Source organism: Erythrolamprus reginae, chromosome 12 (assembly GCF_031021105.1).
Source record: "Erythrolamprus reginae isolate rEryReg1 chromosome 12, rEryReg1.hap1, whole genome shotgun sequence".
NCBI lineage: Eukaryota > Metazoa > Chordata > Lepidosauria > Squamata > Dipsadidae > Erythrolamprus > Erythrolamprus reginae.
Genome location: NC_091961.1, coordinates 28,188,905 through 28,203,065, shown reverse-complemented (window position 1 = coordinate 28,203,065; position 14,161 = coordinate 28,188,905). Strand labels below are relative to the sequence as shown.

The following is a 14,161-nucleotide window of genomic DNA, read 5'->3' as shown; positions in this document are numbered from 1 at the left end:
AGCTACAATCCAGTCCTCACATATACGACTGTCACAGCTTTCCCCCCATTGCGTGATCAAAATTCCCAACTGGTTTCTGACAAGCAGAATCAATGGGGAAAGTAGGATTCACTTAACGACTGTGTGACTTGCTTAACAATGGCTGCGATTTGCTTAACCCTGCTATAAAAGTCAGAAAACCGGCCGTAACTCATTTTTTTAAAAATTGCCTTGCTTATGTTGTGGTTTAGCCTGAGGCTGCTCAGGGACCAGCTGTGTCTCTGCTGGCTCCATGCCCGGAGGAGGATGACAGCGCAGAGGAGGGGGCTGAACAGTCGGACGGGGGAGAGGAGAGTCAGGAATGGGATGAAGGAGAACAGCATGAGAGCCCCTGGGGGGGGGGGCTCTCCCCAGCCAGTAGCTTGGAGTCATTAGGTGATGACGCACAAGCTGTCATTGACATGAGACAGAGACGTTCAGAGCAACGAAAGGAGCCATTTAATTAGAAACAGCTGGGTCTGGGTGTGGTCCTCATCAGCAGGGTTTAAAAGGCAGGCAAGGCCTTGAAGCCATGTGGAGTGTTATCAATTGGAGTTGCGGTGACCTGTTTTGATTCTCAGCGTCTCTGATCTTGGCTTGTGGCCTAGCAGTCTGGAAGACTCTTGGGAGGCGTCGGTTTGCTATCTACAGCTTCGTCTTGGCAGCAAGAATCTGGTATTGCTTTCTGGACTATTCCCTTTGTGTATATATTTGAAGTTCCAGCGTTTTTCCTGTTTGTAAGGACATTTTCTGTTACCTGTGTTTTCCTTGAATTATATAAACTGCCTTTGCCTTTTACCAGTGTGTCTGGCTTCTCTTTTTGGGTTGGTATTGGCTTCTGGAGTGACCCAGACAGAACAGCTTAGCAATGGAAATTCCAGCTCCAATTGTGGTCCCACATCAAAGTCTCCCTGTACAATAGAATTGGCATACTGGCTGGGGGATTCTGGGAGTTGAAGTCCATATTTCTTAAAGTCACCAAGGTTGGGAAACACTCAGGTGGGCGTTGATGCTCCTGCTACTACCGGTGCACTGTGCACACAACTTCACATCTCCGGCATGCACCCGCATGTGTCCAAGCAAAATTTTGCTTTTGCGCGTGCTCAGGAAGCAAAATCTTTTTTAAAATTTAATTTAATTTTTTAAAAAATATAAAATTTTTATTTACAAATATTCAATAAATACATAAAAGACATTAATGACAATTGACAAATAAGACCTGGCACATTACATAGGCGATATTCATGTGTTTGACAATAGGCCAGAATATAGAAACACAACAGTCAGTAGACATATAAACTTACCAAGAAAGTAAAGAAAGAAGGTAAGAGGGAAGAAACAAAGTAAAGGAAGAAAGAAAGAAAGACAGAAAGGAAGGAAGGAAGGAAGGAGGGAGGGAAGGAAGGAAGGAAGAAGAGGGTGGGCAAGTGTGCGGTGGAGCTGTGTTAAAAACATGAACTAGTTTTAAATTCAGCAGCTCATTACCTTGCATCAAAATTGGTAGTATAAATAGGTAAAGGTAAACGTTGAATAAATCACAGTATAGAGATTTGAAAATAAAAGGTGATCTTGTGCAAGATTTTGGTGATTTTTTTTTTACTTCCGCACATTCCCAGAAGAAAAACTCCCCAAAATCTCTCTCTTGCATGCATCCCCTTGCACGATTTTGCTTCCTGTGCATGCTCAGCGTGCACATGCTGCGTGCACATGCTGGAGAGGCAAAACTGTGTGCACAGCTCAATTTTCACTATGGGTGTGTCCTTATCCATACCAGTGGCAAACCGCTACTGGCAATGCTCCTCGAAGGTGCAAGGGTACAAGATGAATGCAGTTATTCCCCAAATTCCTTTCCCCTAAGCAACACAATCTTTCCTCCCCCTCTTCCTGGAACAAATTACGCTGACTTTAAGAAAACAGAGCGGTTTTGCTACCAGGAATCTGTTCTTTCAGCTTTTTTTCAGCTGATATTGCAGAAACGTCTTCCTCGAAAATTGGATTTAACAGCTATTTACAATTAGGCTGGTATCATAATTGGCAAGAGCTCATTTTAATCAAAAAGGAGAGTTGTATCTGCATGGGTGTGCTACTGTGTGTTAGTCTACCTCTAAGAGTAAGGTTGGATGGCCAGTGTGGGTAAGATCCTGGAATCCTCCCTCTTTGGAGGATGTCTTTCTTCTTTCCATTGTTTTTCCTTTCTTTTCTTTCCATTTCTGCTCTTGTTTGAAAAAACTTTCCTTCTAACATCTGAAGCCTAACCAGCAAAAGATGGATGACATATTATTGAGTGTAGATAACGTTGGCTCTTTTTCAAATGGGAAGGAAATTCATTTCTCCTACCATCCCTCTCTCTCTCTCATTCTCTCTTTTTCTTTCTTTCTTTCTTTCTTTCTTTCTTTCTCTTTTTCTCTCCTCTTTTTCTCTCTTTTTTCATTCTCTCTCTCTCCCTCTCTCTCCCTCATTTTCTCTCTCTCCCTTTCTTTCTCTCTCTTCTCTCTTTCTCTCTCTCCGCCTTTCTCTCTTTCTCTCTTCCTTGCTTTCCTTCTTTCTCATTCTCTTTTTCTCTCTTTCTTTCTCTCTTTCTCTCTCTTTCCCTTTGTCCCTCTCTTCCTCTCTCCCTTTCTCTCGCATTCTCTCTTTTTTCTCTCTCTCCCTTTATCTCTCTCTTTCTCTCTCTCTCATTTTCTCTTTTTCTCTCTCTCTCCCTTTCTCTCTTTCTCTTCCTCTCTCTCCCTCTCTCTCTGTTTCTCTCTCATATCATCAAGTGTGTGGATTGAAAGCTGTTACCTGTAATAAGCCCTAACAGGTCTAGGTAGCACCATGCTAGGAAAATAAAATCAGTTTGGCATCAGGCCGGAAAAAAAGAGGCCATGAGTTCAAGTCCTGCCTTAGCTATGCAAACTGCTGGGTGACTTTGGACCAACTATCAGGAGACTGGGAGTTCTAGCTATGGAAGCCAGATGGGTGACTAGTTACCATCGTTTATTTGATTGTCCTTGCACCTCTTAGAATGAAATCAAATGCAATCTTCAGTGTAGATGACTATGTGGTCAGTCACTCTCTCACACCAATTGTTGTGGGGAAAATAGGAGGAGGAAAGGTGTTGGATACGTTTGCTGCTTTAGGTTATTTGTTAACAATTATAAAGGCAGGATACAGGTGAGTAATTTTTTAAAAAAAACCCAGAATGGACCCCTTAGATGAGGACCCCTTAGAGTTCAGTGTTCAAAGACCATTGATCCCAGTGTGTTGCATGCCAAAGTAGCAAATCCAAAGCAGTTCTGTGTTAGCAAAAACTTCAGAAGAGAAGGATTGAGGGGTAGCAATTTCCGACCATCTCAAAATGGGTGAACAGTGTGGTCAGGTGGTAGGGAAAGCAAGTAGAGTGCTTGACTCCATAGCTAGAGGTATAACAAGGAGGAAGATTGTGATCCCGCTGTATAGAGCGCTGGTGAGACCCCATTTGGAATACAGGTACTGTGTTCAGTTCTGGAGACCTCAGATACAAAAAGATATTGATTAAATTGAACGGGCCCAAAGACGGGCTATAAAAGTGGTGGAAGGTCTTAAGCATAAAACTTATCATGAACTCAATCTTTATAGTCTGGAGAAGGGAAAGAAGGGACAGGATCGAAACATTTAAATATGTTAAATGGTTCAATAAGGTTCAGGAGGGAAGTGTTTTTAATAGGAAAGTTTATGTTTATTATGTTTATTAGATTTGTATGCCGCCCCTCTCCGCAGACTCGGGGCGGCTCACAACACAATAAAAAACAGTTTATAACAAATCTAATAATTTACAATTTAAGATATTTAAAAAACCCCATTATTAAGCAGACATACATGCAAGCATACCATACATAAATTGTATAGGCCCAGGGGAGATATTTCAGTTCCCCCATGCCTGACGACAAAGTGAACCCAAGAACAAGGGGGCACAATCTGAGGTTAGTTGGGGGAAAGGTCAGAAGCAATGTGAGGAAATATTATTTTACAGAAAGAGTAGTAGATGCTTGGAACAAACTTCCAGCAGATGTGATTGGTCAATCCACAGTCACTGAATTTAAACATGCCTGGGACGAACATATATCCATCCTAAGATAAAATGCAGGAAATAGTACAAGGGCAGACTAGATGGACCATGAGGTCTTTTTCTGCCATCAATCTTCTATGTTTCTATGTTGTGTTGGTGTCCTCGAATCCCCACAGCCTGGGAACAAATGGGCTCATCTCTGTCTCTTTCCCTTCCTTCCTCCTCCACCTTCTCGGCAGCTCCTCCCACTTTCACAGAGACTCCCCCCCAATACGTAGAGGCAAAGGAAGGGGGCAGCATTACTCTAACCTGCATGGCTTTCGGAAACCCTAAGCCGACCGTCACCTGGCTGAGAGAAGGAGAACTTTTGGGTGAGAGCAACAAGTACCGGGTAAGTTTGTGGTGTTGGAAAGAAGATTGACAGCCTGTGCATACACTGTGGTACTGTGGTGGAGTGTAGCCTGGATTCCCAGGAGGGAGGGGGCTGCATTCCAGAGGAACAAAACGATAGATAGTTTGGTTTTGGATTTTGAAGTCTAATGATTTTGTGCATTGAACATGCACGGAAGTGACCTTTGGCTTTTTCAGGTTTCTGATGGCAGTCTGACAGTTACGTCCATCAGTCGCAATGACCGAGGTGCTTACACCTGCCGAGCCTATAGCATCCAGGGAGAGGCTGTGCACACAACCCGCTTGCTTGTCCAAGGTAATTGTGGGGTGGAAACATTGGTGAGTATGGGAGGGATTCTGTATACGTGGCATCTTGCTGTTGGATCAGAGACTAAGGAACTAGACAGAGAATACCTTCATGTTCCAACGTTTGTTGGAGTTAATACTCAGATGTAAAAGGGATTGGAGCTGAAAACAAACTTGCTGGGCTGGGCAAACCAGATTGCTACCAAATAACCTACATATCCATGAAGTCACCAGGCTACCATATCTTAGATCAATGATGACCTGTCTGTCTGTCTGTCTGTCTTTCTCTCTCTCTCTCTTCTATCTCTCTCTCTCTCTCTCCATCCATCCACCCATCAATCATCTATCTTCTATCCATCCATCTATCCATCCCCCTCTCTATCTATCATTTATCTACCTACTTACCTACCCACCCACCTACTTCTTTCTTTCTTTCTTTCTTTCTTTCTTTCTTTTTTTCTCTCTCTTCTATCTCCCTCTCTCTCTCTTTCTCTCTCTCCATCCATCCATCCATCATCTATCTTCTATCCATCCATCTATCCACCCCCTCTCTATCTATCATTTATCTACCTACCTACCTACCCACCCACCCACCTACTTCTTTCTTTCTTTCTTTCTTTCTTTCTCTTTCTTTATCTATCTACCTATCTACCTACCTATCTATCTACCTACCTACCTATCTTCCATCCATCCACCCACTCACCTACCAACCCACCTACCATCAGCTATCATTTAAAGTAACTCAACTCTTATTGGTGATCCATATTTTTGCAGTCTAAGCAAAACTGGTTGTCATCCTTAAGTGATTAATTGATGACGAAGACGCTTATCTGTTCAATCATGTCCGACCATTGGCGATTTTACAGGCCAGGTCTCTCCGCATTTCCCAACCTTGCTTTTTACTTCTCCAAGTTGTTCTGTCCTCTGACAGGTGTCAGCTTTGATGGTGGAGTGATTAATTAACTCAGCCCCGTTCTGTTCCTTACCTCCTCCTTCAACCGATGCCACCCCAGAGGTGTTAAGGCTACAGCTCCTGGTATTGCTGGTTAGCTCAGTGTTTTTCAACCAGTGTGCCGCGAGACATGGTCAGGTGTGCCGCGAAACTCAGCAAGAGAGAGAAAGAGAGAGAAAGAAAGCAAGAGAGAAAGAGAAAGAGAGAAAAAGAAAGCAAGAGAGAAAGAGAAAGAGAGAAAAAGAAAGCAAGAGAGAAAGAGAGAAAGAGAAAGAAATCGAGAGAGCGAGATAAAGAAAGCAAGAGAGAGAGAGGAAGAAAGCAAGAGAGAGAGAGAGAAAGAGAGGCAGGGAAGGAGGGAGAGATAGAAAGAGAGCAAAAAAGAGAGGAAGGAAGGAAGAGAGAAAGAAAGAGGGATGGAGAGATAGAGGAAGGAAGGAAGAGAGAGAAAGAGGGAGAGAAATAGGGTGAAAGGGAGGAAGAGAGAGAGAGAGAGAATTTTTTGTCCAAACTTTTTTAGCCCCCCCACTCCCCTCCGCTCAATGTGCCCCATGATTTTGTACATGTAAAAAATGTGCCGCAGTTCAAAAAAGGTTGAAAATCACTGGTTTAACTGACGAGCTGAGTGTTGAGGGACCTGATGGGTCCCTAGATCCTCCCAGTGCTGGGGCTGATCTTTGCGTGAACTCTGCACCTCCTGCTTATGAACTCATCTTCCTTTTTCATCTGCTGAAGTAACTGTTTGTCTCTTGGCTTCCCACAGGACCTCCTTTTATCGTTTCTCCCCCAGAGAACATCACTGTTAACATTTCCCAAGATGCAATGTTCACCTGCCAGGCGGAAGCCTATCCAGGCAACCTGACCTACACTTGGCACTGGGAAGAGGACAACGTGTACTTTAAGAAGTGAGTCCCCGAAAGAAATATAAAGTTTTGAAGCGATGTATCACCCGAAATTTATTTTATTTATTTATTTATTTATTATTTAGATTTGTATGCCGCCCCTCTCCGCAGACTCGGGGCGGCTCACAACAGAATAAAAACAATTCATAACAAATCTAAATTGTAGTTTAAAATATTTAAAAAACCCATTTACTAAACAAACATACATACAAACATACCATTCATAAATAGTATATGCCCGGGGGAGATGTCTCAGTTCCCCCATGCCTGATGACAAAGGTGGGTTTTAAGGAGCTTATGAAAGGCAAGGAGAGTAGGGGCACTTCTAATCTCTGGGGGGAGTTGGTTCCAGATGGCTGGGGCCGCCACAGAGAAGGCTCTTCCCCTGGGGCCCGCCAACCGACATTGTTTAGTTGACAGGACCCGGAGAAGGCCCCACTCTGTGGGACCTAACTGGTCGCTGGGATTCGTGCGGCAGAAGGCGGTCCCTGAGGTAATCTGGTCTGGTGCCATGAAGGGCTTTATAGGTCATAACCAACACTTTGAATTGTGACCGGAAACTGATCGGCAACCAATGCAGACTGCGGAGTGTTGGTGTAACATGGGCATATTTAGAGGAGCCCATGATTGCTCTCGCAGCTGCATTCTGCACGATCTGAAGTTTCCGAACACTTTTCAAGGGTAGCCCCATGTAGAGAGTGTTACAGTAGTTGAGCCTCGAGGTGATGAGGGCATGAGTGACTGTGAGCAGTGACTCCCGGTGCAAATAGTGTCGCAACTGATGCACCAGGAGAACCTAGGCGAATGCCCCCCTCGCCACAGGAAATAGTATAAGGGCAGACTAGGTGGACCATGAGGTCTTTTTCTGCCATCAATCTTCTATGTTTCTATGCTTCCGGAATGTATAGAACACGTGGAATCGTTTGGTCTAATTCTTTTACGTAAGCAGTTCCTTCTCCTTCAACTTTGCATAAGTGATTTGACACTGAATATAGTTCTTTTATGTCAGTCTTACGTAGTTCTGTGAAAAGTTCTCTTTGGTAAGTAACGTGAAAAGCTGCTCCGCTATCTAAAGTCCATAAACGTCGGATGTCATGCTCTGGATCGGATTGTGGAACGTTGTTCAGGACCAAAGAACCGATGGAAGGACGTGGTTCACTTCTGGAACCTCGTTGAGATGATCGGTCGGAGTTTATTTATTTTATTTATTTATTATTTAGATTTGTATGCCGCCCCTCTCCGCGAACTCGGGGCGGCTCACAACAAAAAATATAAACAATCGTACAAATCCAAATAAATTCAATAAATTTAAGTATTTAAAATAGTTTTAAAAAGAACCCCACTATATTAACAAGCACACACACAAACATACCATACATAAATTGTACGTGGCCGGGGGAGGTGTTTCAGTTCCCCCATGCCTGACGACAAAGGTGGGTTTTAAGAGCTTTACGGAAGGCAGGGAGAGTAGGGGCAGTTCTAATCTCCGGGGGGAGTTGTTTCCAGAGGGCCGGGGCCGCCACAGAGAAGGCTCTTCGCCTGGGGCCCGCCAACCGACATTGTTGAAGGCCCACTCTGTGAGTTGCTGGAGCTTCTGCGTCTGCCGCAGATTGAGAGCGTTGCGAATCAGGATATTGAGTGCATTGAAAATCTGTTCTTCTGGGCTGGTTGTAACCTGGATATAAGTTTCGGGAGGGAAGTGTTTCTGATAGGAAAGTGAACACAAGAACAAGGGGCCGCAATCTGAAGTTAGTTGAAGTTGGATAATTTTCCATTTTGTTTCGTGTTTCTTTTACGTGAAGCAATGTATCACCTGAAATATCCACAATTAATTTTACCTCTCCACTTTAACACACAAAACAGTCTCAAAATGGGTGAGCAGTGTGGTCGGGCAGTAGGAAAAGCAAGTAAGATGCTTGGCTGCATTGCTAGAGGTATAACAAGCAGGAAGAGGGAGATTGTGATCCCCTTATATAGAGCGCTGGTGAGACCACATTTGGAATACTGTGTTCAGTTCTGGAGACCTCACCTACAAAAAGATATTGACAAAATTGAACGGGCTACAAGAATGGTGGACGGTCTTAAGCATAAGAATCATTAAAGTTGGTTCTAGAAATTACCAGGTTTAACGTTAAGATAAACAACTTGGTTATCAATTTTACAATGTTGTCAATTTACCCCATCAAAAGAAAAAAAATCCAAGGTCAAAGTTGTTAATATATACAATCAGTTATGCTGATGGCTATGAAAAACAGAAAAAGGGCAGAAATAAGGAAAATCAATATTCAATATGCTCCTAAATATTTGCTCCTAAATGTTGTGCACCTGACCAAACTTTTGCTACTGGAACTGTGTACCTGACTGTACCCATAGGAACCCATCATCTATTCCATATTTCAAAATACTCTGAGTCTTTTTGGCCAAAAAGGGAAACACACACCCCCGCCCCCCAGAAAAGACAATAATTGGCAAAAAGGTTCTGGAGACCTCACCTACAAAAAAATATTGACAAAATTGAACGGGTCCAAAGACAGGCTACAAGAATGGTGGAAGGTCTTAAGTATAAAACGTATCAGGAAAGACTTAATGAACTCAATCTGTATAGTCTGGAGGACAGAAGGAAAAGGGGGGACATGATCGAAACATTTAAATATGTTCAAGGGTTAAATACGGTTCAGGAGGGAAGTGTTTTTAATAGGAAAGTGAACACAAGAACAAGGGGACACAATCTGAAGTTAGTTGGGGGAAAGATCAAAAGCAACGTGAGAAAATATTATTTTACTGAAAGAGTAGTAGATCCTTGGAACAAACTTCCAGCAGACGTGGTAGATAAATCCACAGTAACTGAATTTAAACATGCCTGGGATAAACATATATCCATCCTAAGATAAAATACAGAAAATAGTATAAGGGCAGACTAGATGGACCATGAGGTCTTTTTCTGCCGTCAGTCTTCTATGTTTCTATGTTAAAAATGTACTAGTGAAAGCTAATTGATTTGATTAGAGCAGTATACCAGTTATCGGACAGATGTAAAGTTTTGAAGCAATGTATCACCCGAAATATCCACAATTAATTTTACTTCTCCACTTTAACACACAAAACTAGATAAAAAGTAAATTATACAAACTCAAATAAAAGTTATAAATATATATAAGATACATAGGAGATCCACATTTTACTGATAGGTCATAGAATATAATAGGATGGTCAATAGGATGGTTTATATTGTTTTTTGATATGATATCCACGAAGAGGGGCAGCATACAAGTCCAATTAATAAAATAATAAAATAAATGGTTCACAAGTAGATTGGATGCAGTGAAAGGCTACCAAAATTTTTACTACCACACTGTGGGCGTGGCTTATGCATACAGTAAGGCTGAAAACATAATAAAAAAGAGGGGGAAAGGTGGTAATTATCCCCATGCCTGGCAACAAAGGTGGGTCTTCAGCATTTTACGGAAGGCGAGGAGGGTGGGGGCTGTTCGAATCTCTGGAGGGAGTTGATTCCAGAGGGCCGGGGCCGCCACAGAGAAGGCTCTTCCTCTGGGTTCTGCCAGCCGGCATTGTTTGATCGATGGGACCCGGAGAAGGCCAACTCTGTGGGACTTAATCGTTTGCTGGGATTCATGTAGCAGAAGACGGTCTCAGAGATATTCTGGTCTGATGCCATGTAGGGTTTTATAGGTCATAACCAACACTTTGAATTGTGATCGGAAACTGATCGGCAGCCAGTGCAGGCCGCGGAGTGTTGGCGAAACGTGGGCAGATCTTGGAAGCCCCACGATGGCTCTCGCGGCTGCGTTCTGCATGATCTGAAGTTTCCGAACCCTTTTCAAAGGAAGGCCCATGTAGAGAGCGTTGCAGTAGTCCAACCTCGAGGTGATGAGGGCATGAGTGAAATATGGGCTCACTAAAAGGAGATGATTGCAATTATCATTACCAGCCTATTGCGACATGAGGTCTATCAGATTGACATTGGCTGAAGGAGAGAAGAATAGAATAGAATAGAATAGAATTTTATTGGCCAAGTGTGATTGGACACACAAGGAATTTGTCTTGGTGCATATGCTCTCAGCGTACATAAAATAAAATATAGATTTGTCAAGAATCATGTGGTACAACACTTAATGATTGTCATAGGGGTCGAATAAGCAACGAAGAATCAATATTAATAAAAATCTTAGGATCTAAGCCACAAGTTACAGTCATACAGTCAAATGGGAGGAAATGGGTGATAGGAATGATGAGAAAAACTAGTGCAGATTTAGTAGAAAGTCTGACAGTGTTGAGGGAATTATTTGTTTAGTAGAGTGATGGCTTTCGGAAAAAAAAGCCCCCTTCTTCACGTAAAGCGACCAGGAAAACTCCAGATCCAGGAAAAACTTCATATGAAACAATGTCCAGTTTGATACCGTGTGCCCACTTCTCTCCTTCTTCTCATTTCACTTACAGTGACCTAAAACTAAGAGTACGGATTCTGATTGATGGGACACTGATCATCTTTCGAGTCAAACCGGAAGACGCTGGCAAATACACCTGCATTCCAAGCAACAGCCTTGGCCGATCCCCTTCGGCCTCTGCCTATCTGACTGTGCAATGTAAGTGTGTTTGCCCAAAGAGAACAGATTTATGGGGTTGTGCAAGAGAAGTACCTAGTTGTTTTGGGCGCCACAATGGAAAACAAGATGTTGGAACTCTAAAAAGAGTTTAGAGAAGAGCAACAAAGAGATATAGGTAGATGTAGCAGCCTCGGAAGGTTTTTCAACCAAAGTTCTTGGAAACGATGACCATCCAGAGGTCACGAGCCCTTGATAATGCTGGGTAGAGAAGCATTTCTGATTGCATAGTAGGCATAACACAGAGCAATGTGACATCATCGTCAGTATAATAGAATTAGAATAGAATAGAATAGAATAGAATTTTTATTGGCCAAGTGTGATTGGACACACAAGGAATTTGTCTTGGTGCATATGCTCTCAGCGTACATAAAATAAAATATACATTTGTCAAGAATCATGTGGTACAACACTTAATGATTGTCATAGGGGTCAAATAAGCAATGAAGAAGAAATATTACAGAGTTGGAAGGGACCTTGGAAATCTTTTAATCCAGAATAGTGCTTGCACAACATTGGGAAAACAGAAATTTGCCTTTTTCAGGAAGATATAATTGAACAGAAAATCACATTGTATGCAGAAATTGATAGTTTAACCAAAGAAATAAAAAAATATGGATGAGCAAGAGTACATTGACTGTATGTTTTATCACTGGATGGAAAAAAAGGGGGGGGGAAAGTAAAATCAGAGAATGAATAAATATTAGATAATATGGGAAGTAAATGTCAGAGAACCGGTCACAAAAGGAAAGCCAAAAGATACACCAGAATAAGATCTTTGCTAAAACTCGGTGTATATATGTAAATATAATTTGTGTAATAGTAAATAAGCACCATTAGATTTGTTCTACAGGCACGTCACAAAAATGTCCAACTTTTATTTTAATGTTTTCTGTTTCTTTTCGGTATGAGTTTGAATGTTTGTGTTTTGTGTGTTTAAAAAAAGTTTACCAAAAAAAAAAGAGGAAATCTTCTAATTCCAACACCTTGATCAAGAAGATTAACAGAGTTAATCCTAAATTAAGAGTTGGAAGGGACCTTGTAGTTCATCTAGTCTTCTTGAAAGCTACCAGTGATGAAGCTCCCAAAACCTCTGAAGCAGTGAAGGGCTGCAAAGATTTTCATTACCACACTGTGGGTGTGGCATGACAGTCATGTGACTGGGTAGGAGTGGCTTGACAACCATGTGACCAGGGTGGCTTAAAGGTCATGTGACTGAGTGGGAGTGGCTTATCAACTAAAATAAGTTTTCTAATAGGTGCTCGGACTCTTTTTCAGTTGATTAAGTCACAAAAAGCACAAATGATAGATAGCATTATTGGTTGAAGATCGTAGTAACGTTTTAAGGTTTTGTACTGAGCCCACAAGTAGCTCAATTTTCTTGAATTGCTATAAAAGTTCAGTTCTAGATAATGATGATAATGATTCAAGGGTTTATGGGTAAAAACATACAATTTAATTCTTTCCTATTTTAAAAGTAATTAAGGATCATACTAAGCTACTAGAGAAGGAAGGGCAATAAAAAAAACTATTATTCAATAAATAGTGCATAACCTTACTACCCCCACCCCATCCCGTAGGGTCAGCATCCCATTACTGGTCCGAAGGCAACTTCTGTTTCCATGGGTCAATTGTTCTCACTGTCAGAAAATGCACGTAAAAAATGCAAGGGACCATTTTGGTGGGAAGGTAACAGCGGTCTGTGCGCCTTTAGCATTGTCTCATGCCAGCCACATGACCATGGAGACACCTTGGGACATTGCTGGCTCTTCAGTTTTATAATGGAGATGAGCACCGCCCCCTACAGTCGGGAACGACCGGCACATATGTGTGAGGGGAACCTTTACCTTATGCATCTTGAGACTCCTAGGGCAGTGATGGCGAACCTATGGCACGGGTGGCATGCGGAGCCATATCTGCTGGTACATGAGCCGTTGCCCTGGCTCAGCTCCTGTATGTGCTGGCCAGCTGATTTTTGGCTCACACAAAAGCTCTGTGAGGGCGTTTTTGGCTTCCAGAGAGCCTCCAAGAGGATGGGGAGGACGCTTTTACCCTCCCTCGGCTACAGGGAAGCCTTTGGAGGCTGGGGAGGGCAAAACATGAGCCTACTAGGCCCACTAGAAGTTTGGGAACAAACCGTTTCCAGTCCTCAGAGGGCTCCGGGGGGGAGGGGCTGTTCTATCTATCTATCTATCTATCTATCTATCTATCTATCTATCTATCTATCTATCTATCTATTTATTTTGTCCAATACACAATTAGGGTTTTAGTGGGTATATATCTATATACACATAGTAAAATACATGATGAAGGTTATAGAGGAGATACTCACGGTAAAATATATCTATGAAAGAATAGAAAAGAAGATATAGGAATAGAACGTATCAATGAAAGAATAGAAGAAGAGATATAGGAATAGAAGAAAGGTATAGGAGATATAGGAGAGCAATAGGACAGGGGACGGAAGGCACTCTAGTGCACTTGTACTCACCCCTTACTGATCTCTTCAGAATCTGGATAGGTCAACCCTAGATAATCTAAGGGTAAAGTGTTTGGGGGTTTGGGGATGACACTACTGAGTCAGGTAATGAGTTCCACGCTTCGACAACTCGGTTACTGAAGTCATATTTTTTACAGTCAAGTTTGGAGCAGTTAATATTAAGTTTAAATCTGTTGTGTGCTCTTGTGTTGTTGTGGTTGAAACTGAAGTAGCTGCCGACAGGCAGAGCGTTGCAGCATATGATCTTGTGGGCAATACTTAGATCTTGTTTAAGGCATCTTAGTTCTAAACATTCTAGGCCCAGGAATGAAAGTCTAGTCTCGTAGGGTGTTCTATTTAGAGTGGAGGAGTGAAGGGCTCTTCTGGTGAAGTATCTTTGGACATTTTCAAGGCATTGAATTATGGGTGTGGGCACTCATGCATGTGCGATAGCATGCATGC

The 14,161-nt window shown here is 42.4% G+C and overlaps 1 protein-coding gene across 1 annotated transcript in view; it reads left to right on the top strand.

Moving 5' to 3' along the window:
* The window catches only part of IGSF9B (immunoglobulin superfamily member 9B), a 108,013-nt gene that overhangs the window by 42,025 nt on the left and 51,827 nt on the right, over positions 1 to 14,161 (top strand). The window contains exons 4-7 of the mRNA XM_070765121.1: positions 4,288 to 4,439; positions 4,637 to 4,754; positions 6,460 to 6,601; positions 11,057 to 11,202. Coding sequence (XP_070621222.1) covers positions 4,288 to 4,439; positions 4,637 to 4,754; positions 6,460 to 6,601; positions 11,057 to 11,202 — 558 coding nt within the window. The remainder of the gene's footprint in view (positions 1 to 4,287; positions 4,440 to 4,636; positions 4,755 to 6,459; positions 6,602 to 11,056; positions 11,203 to 14,161) is intronic.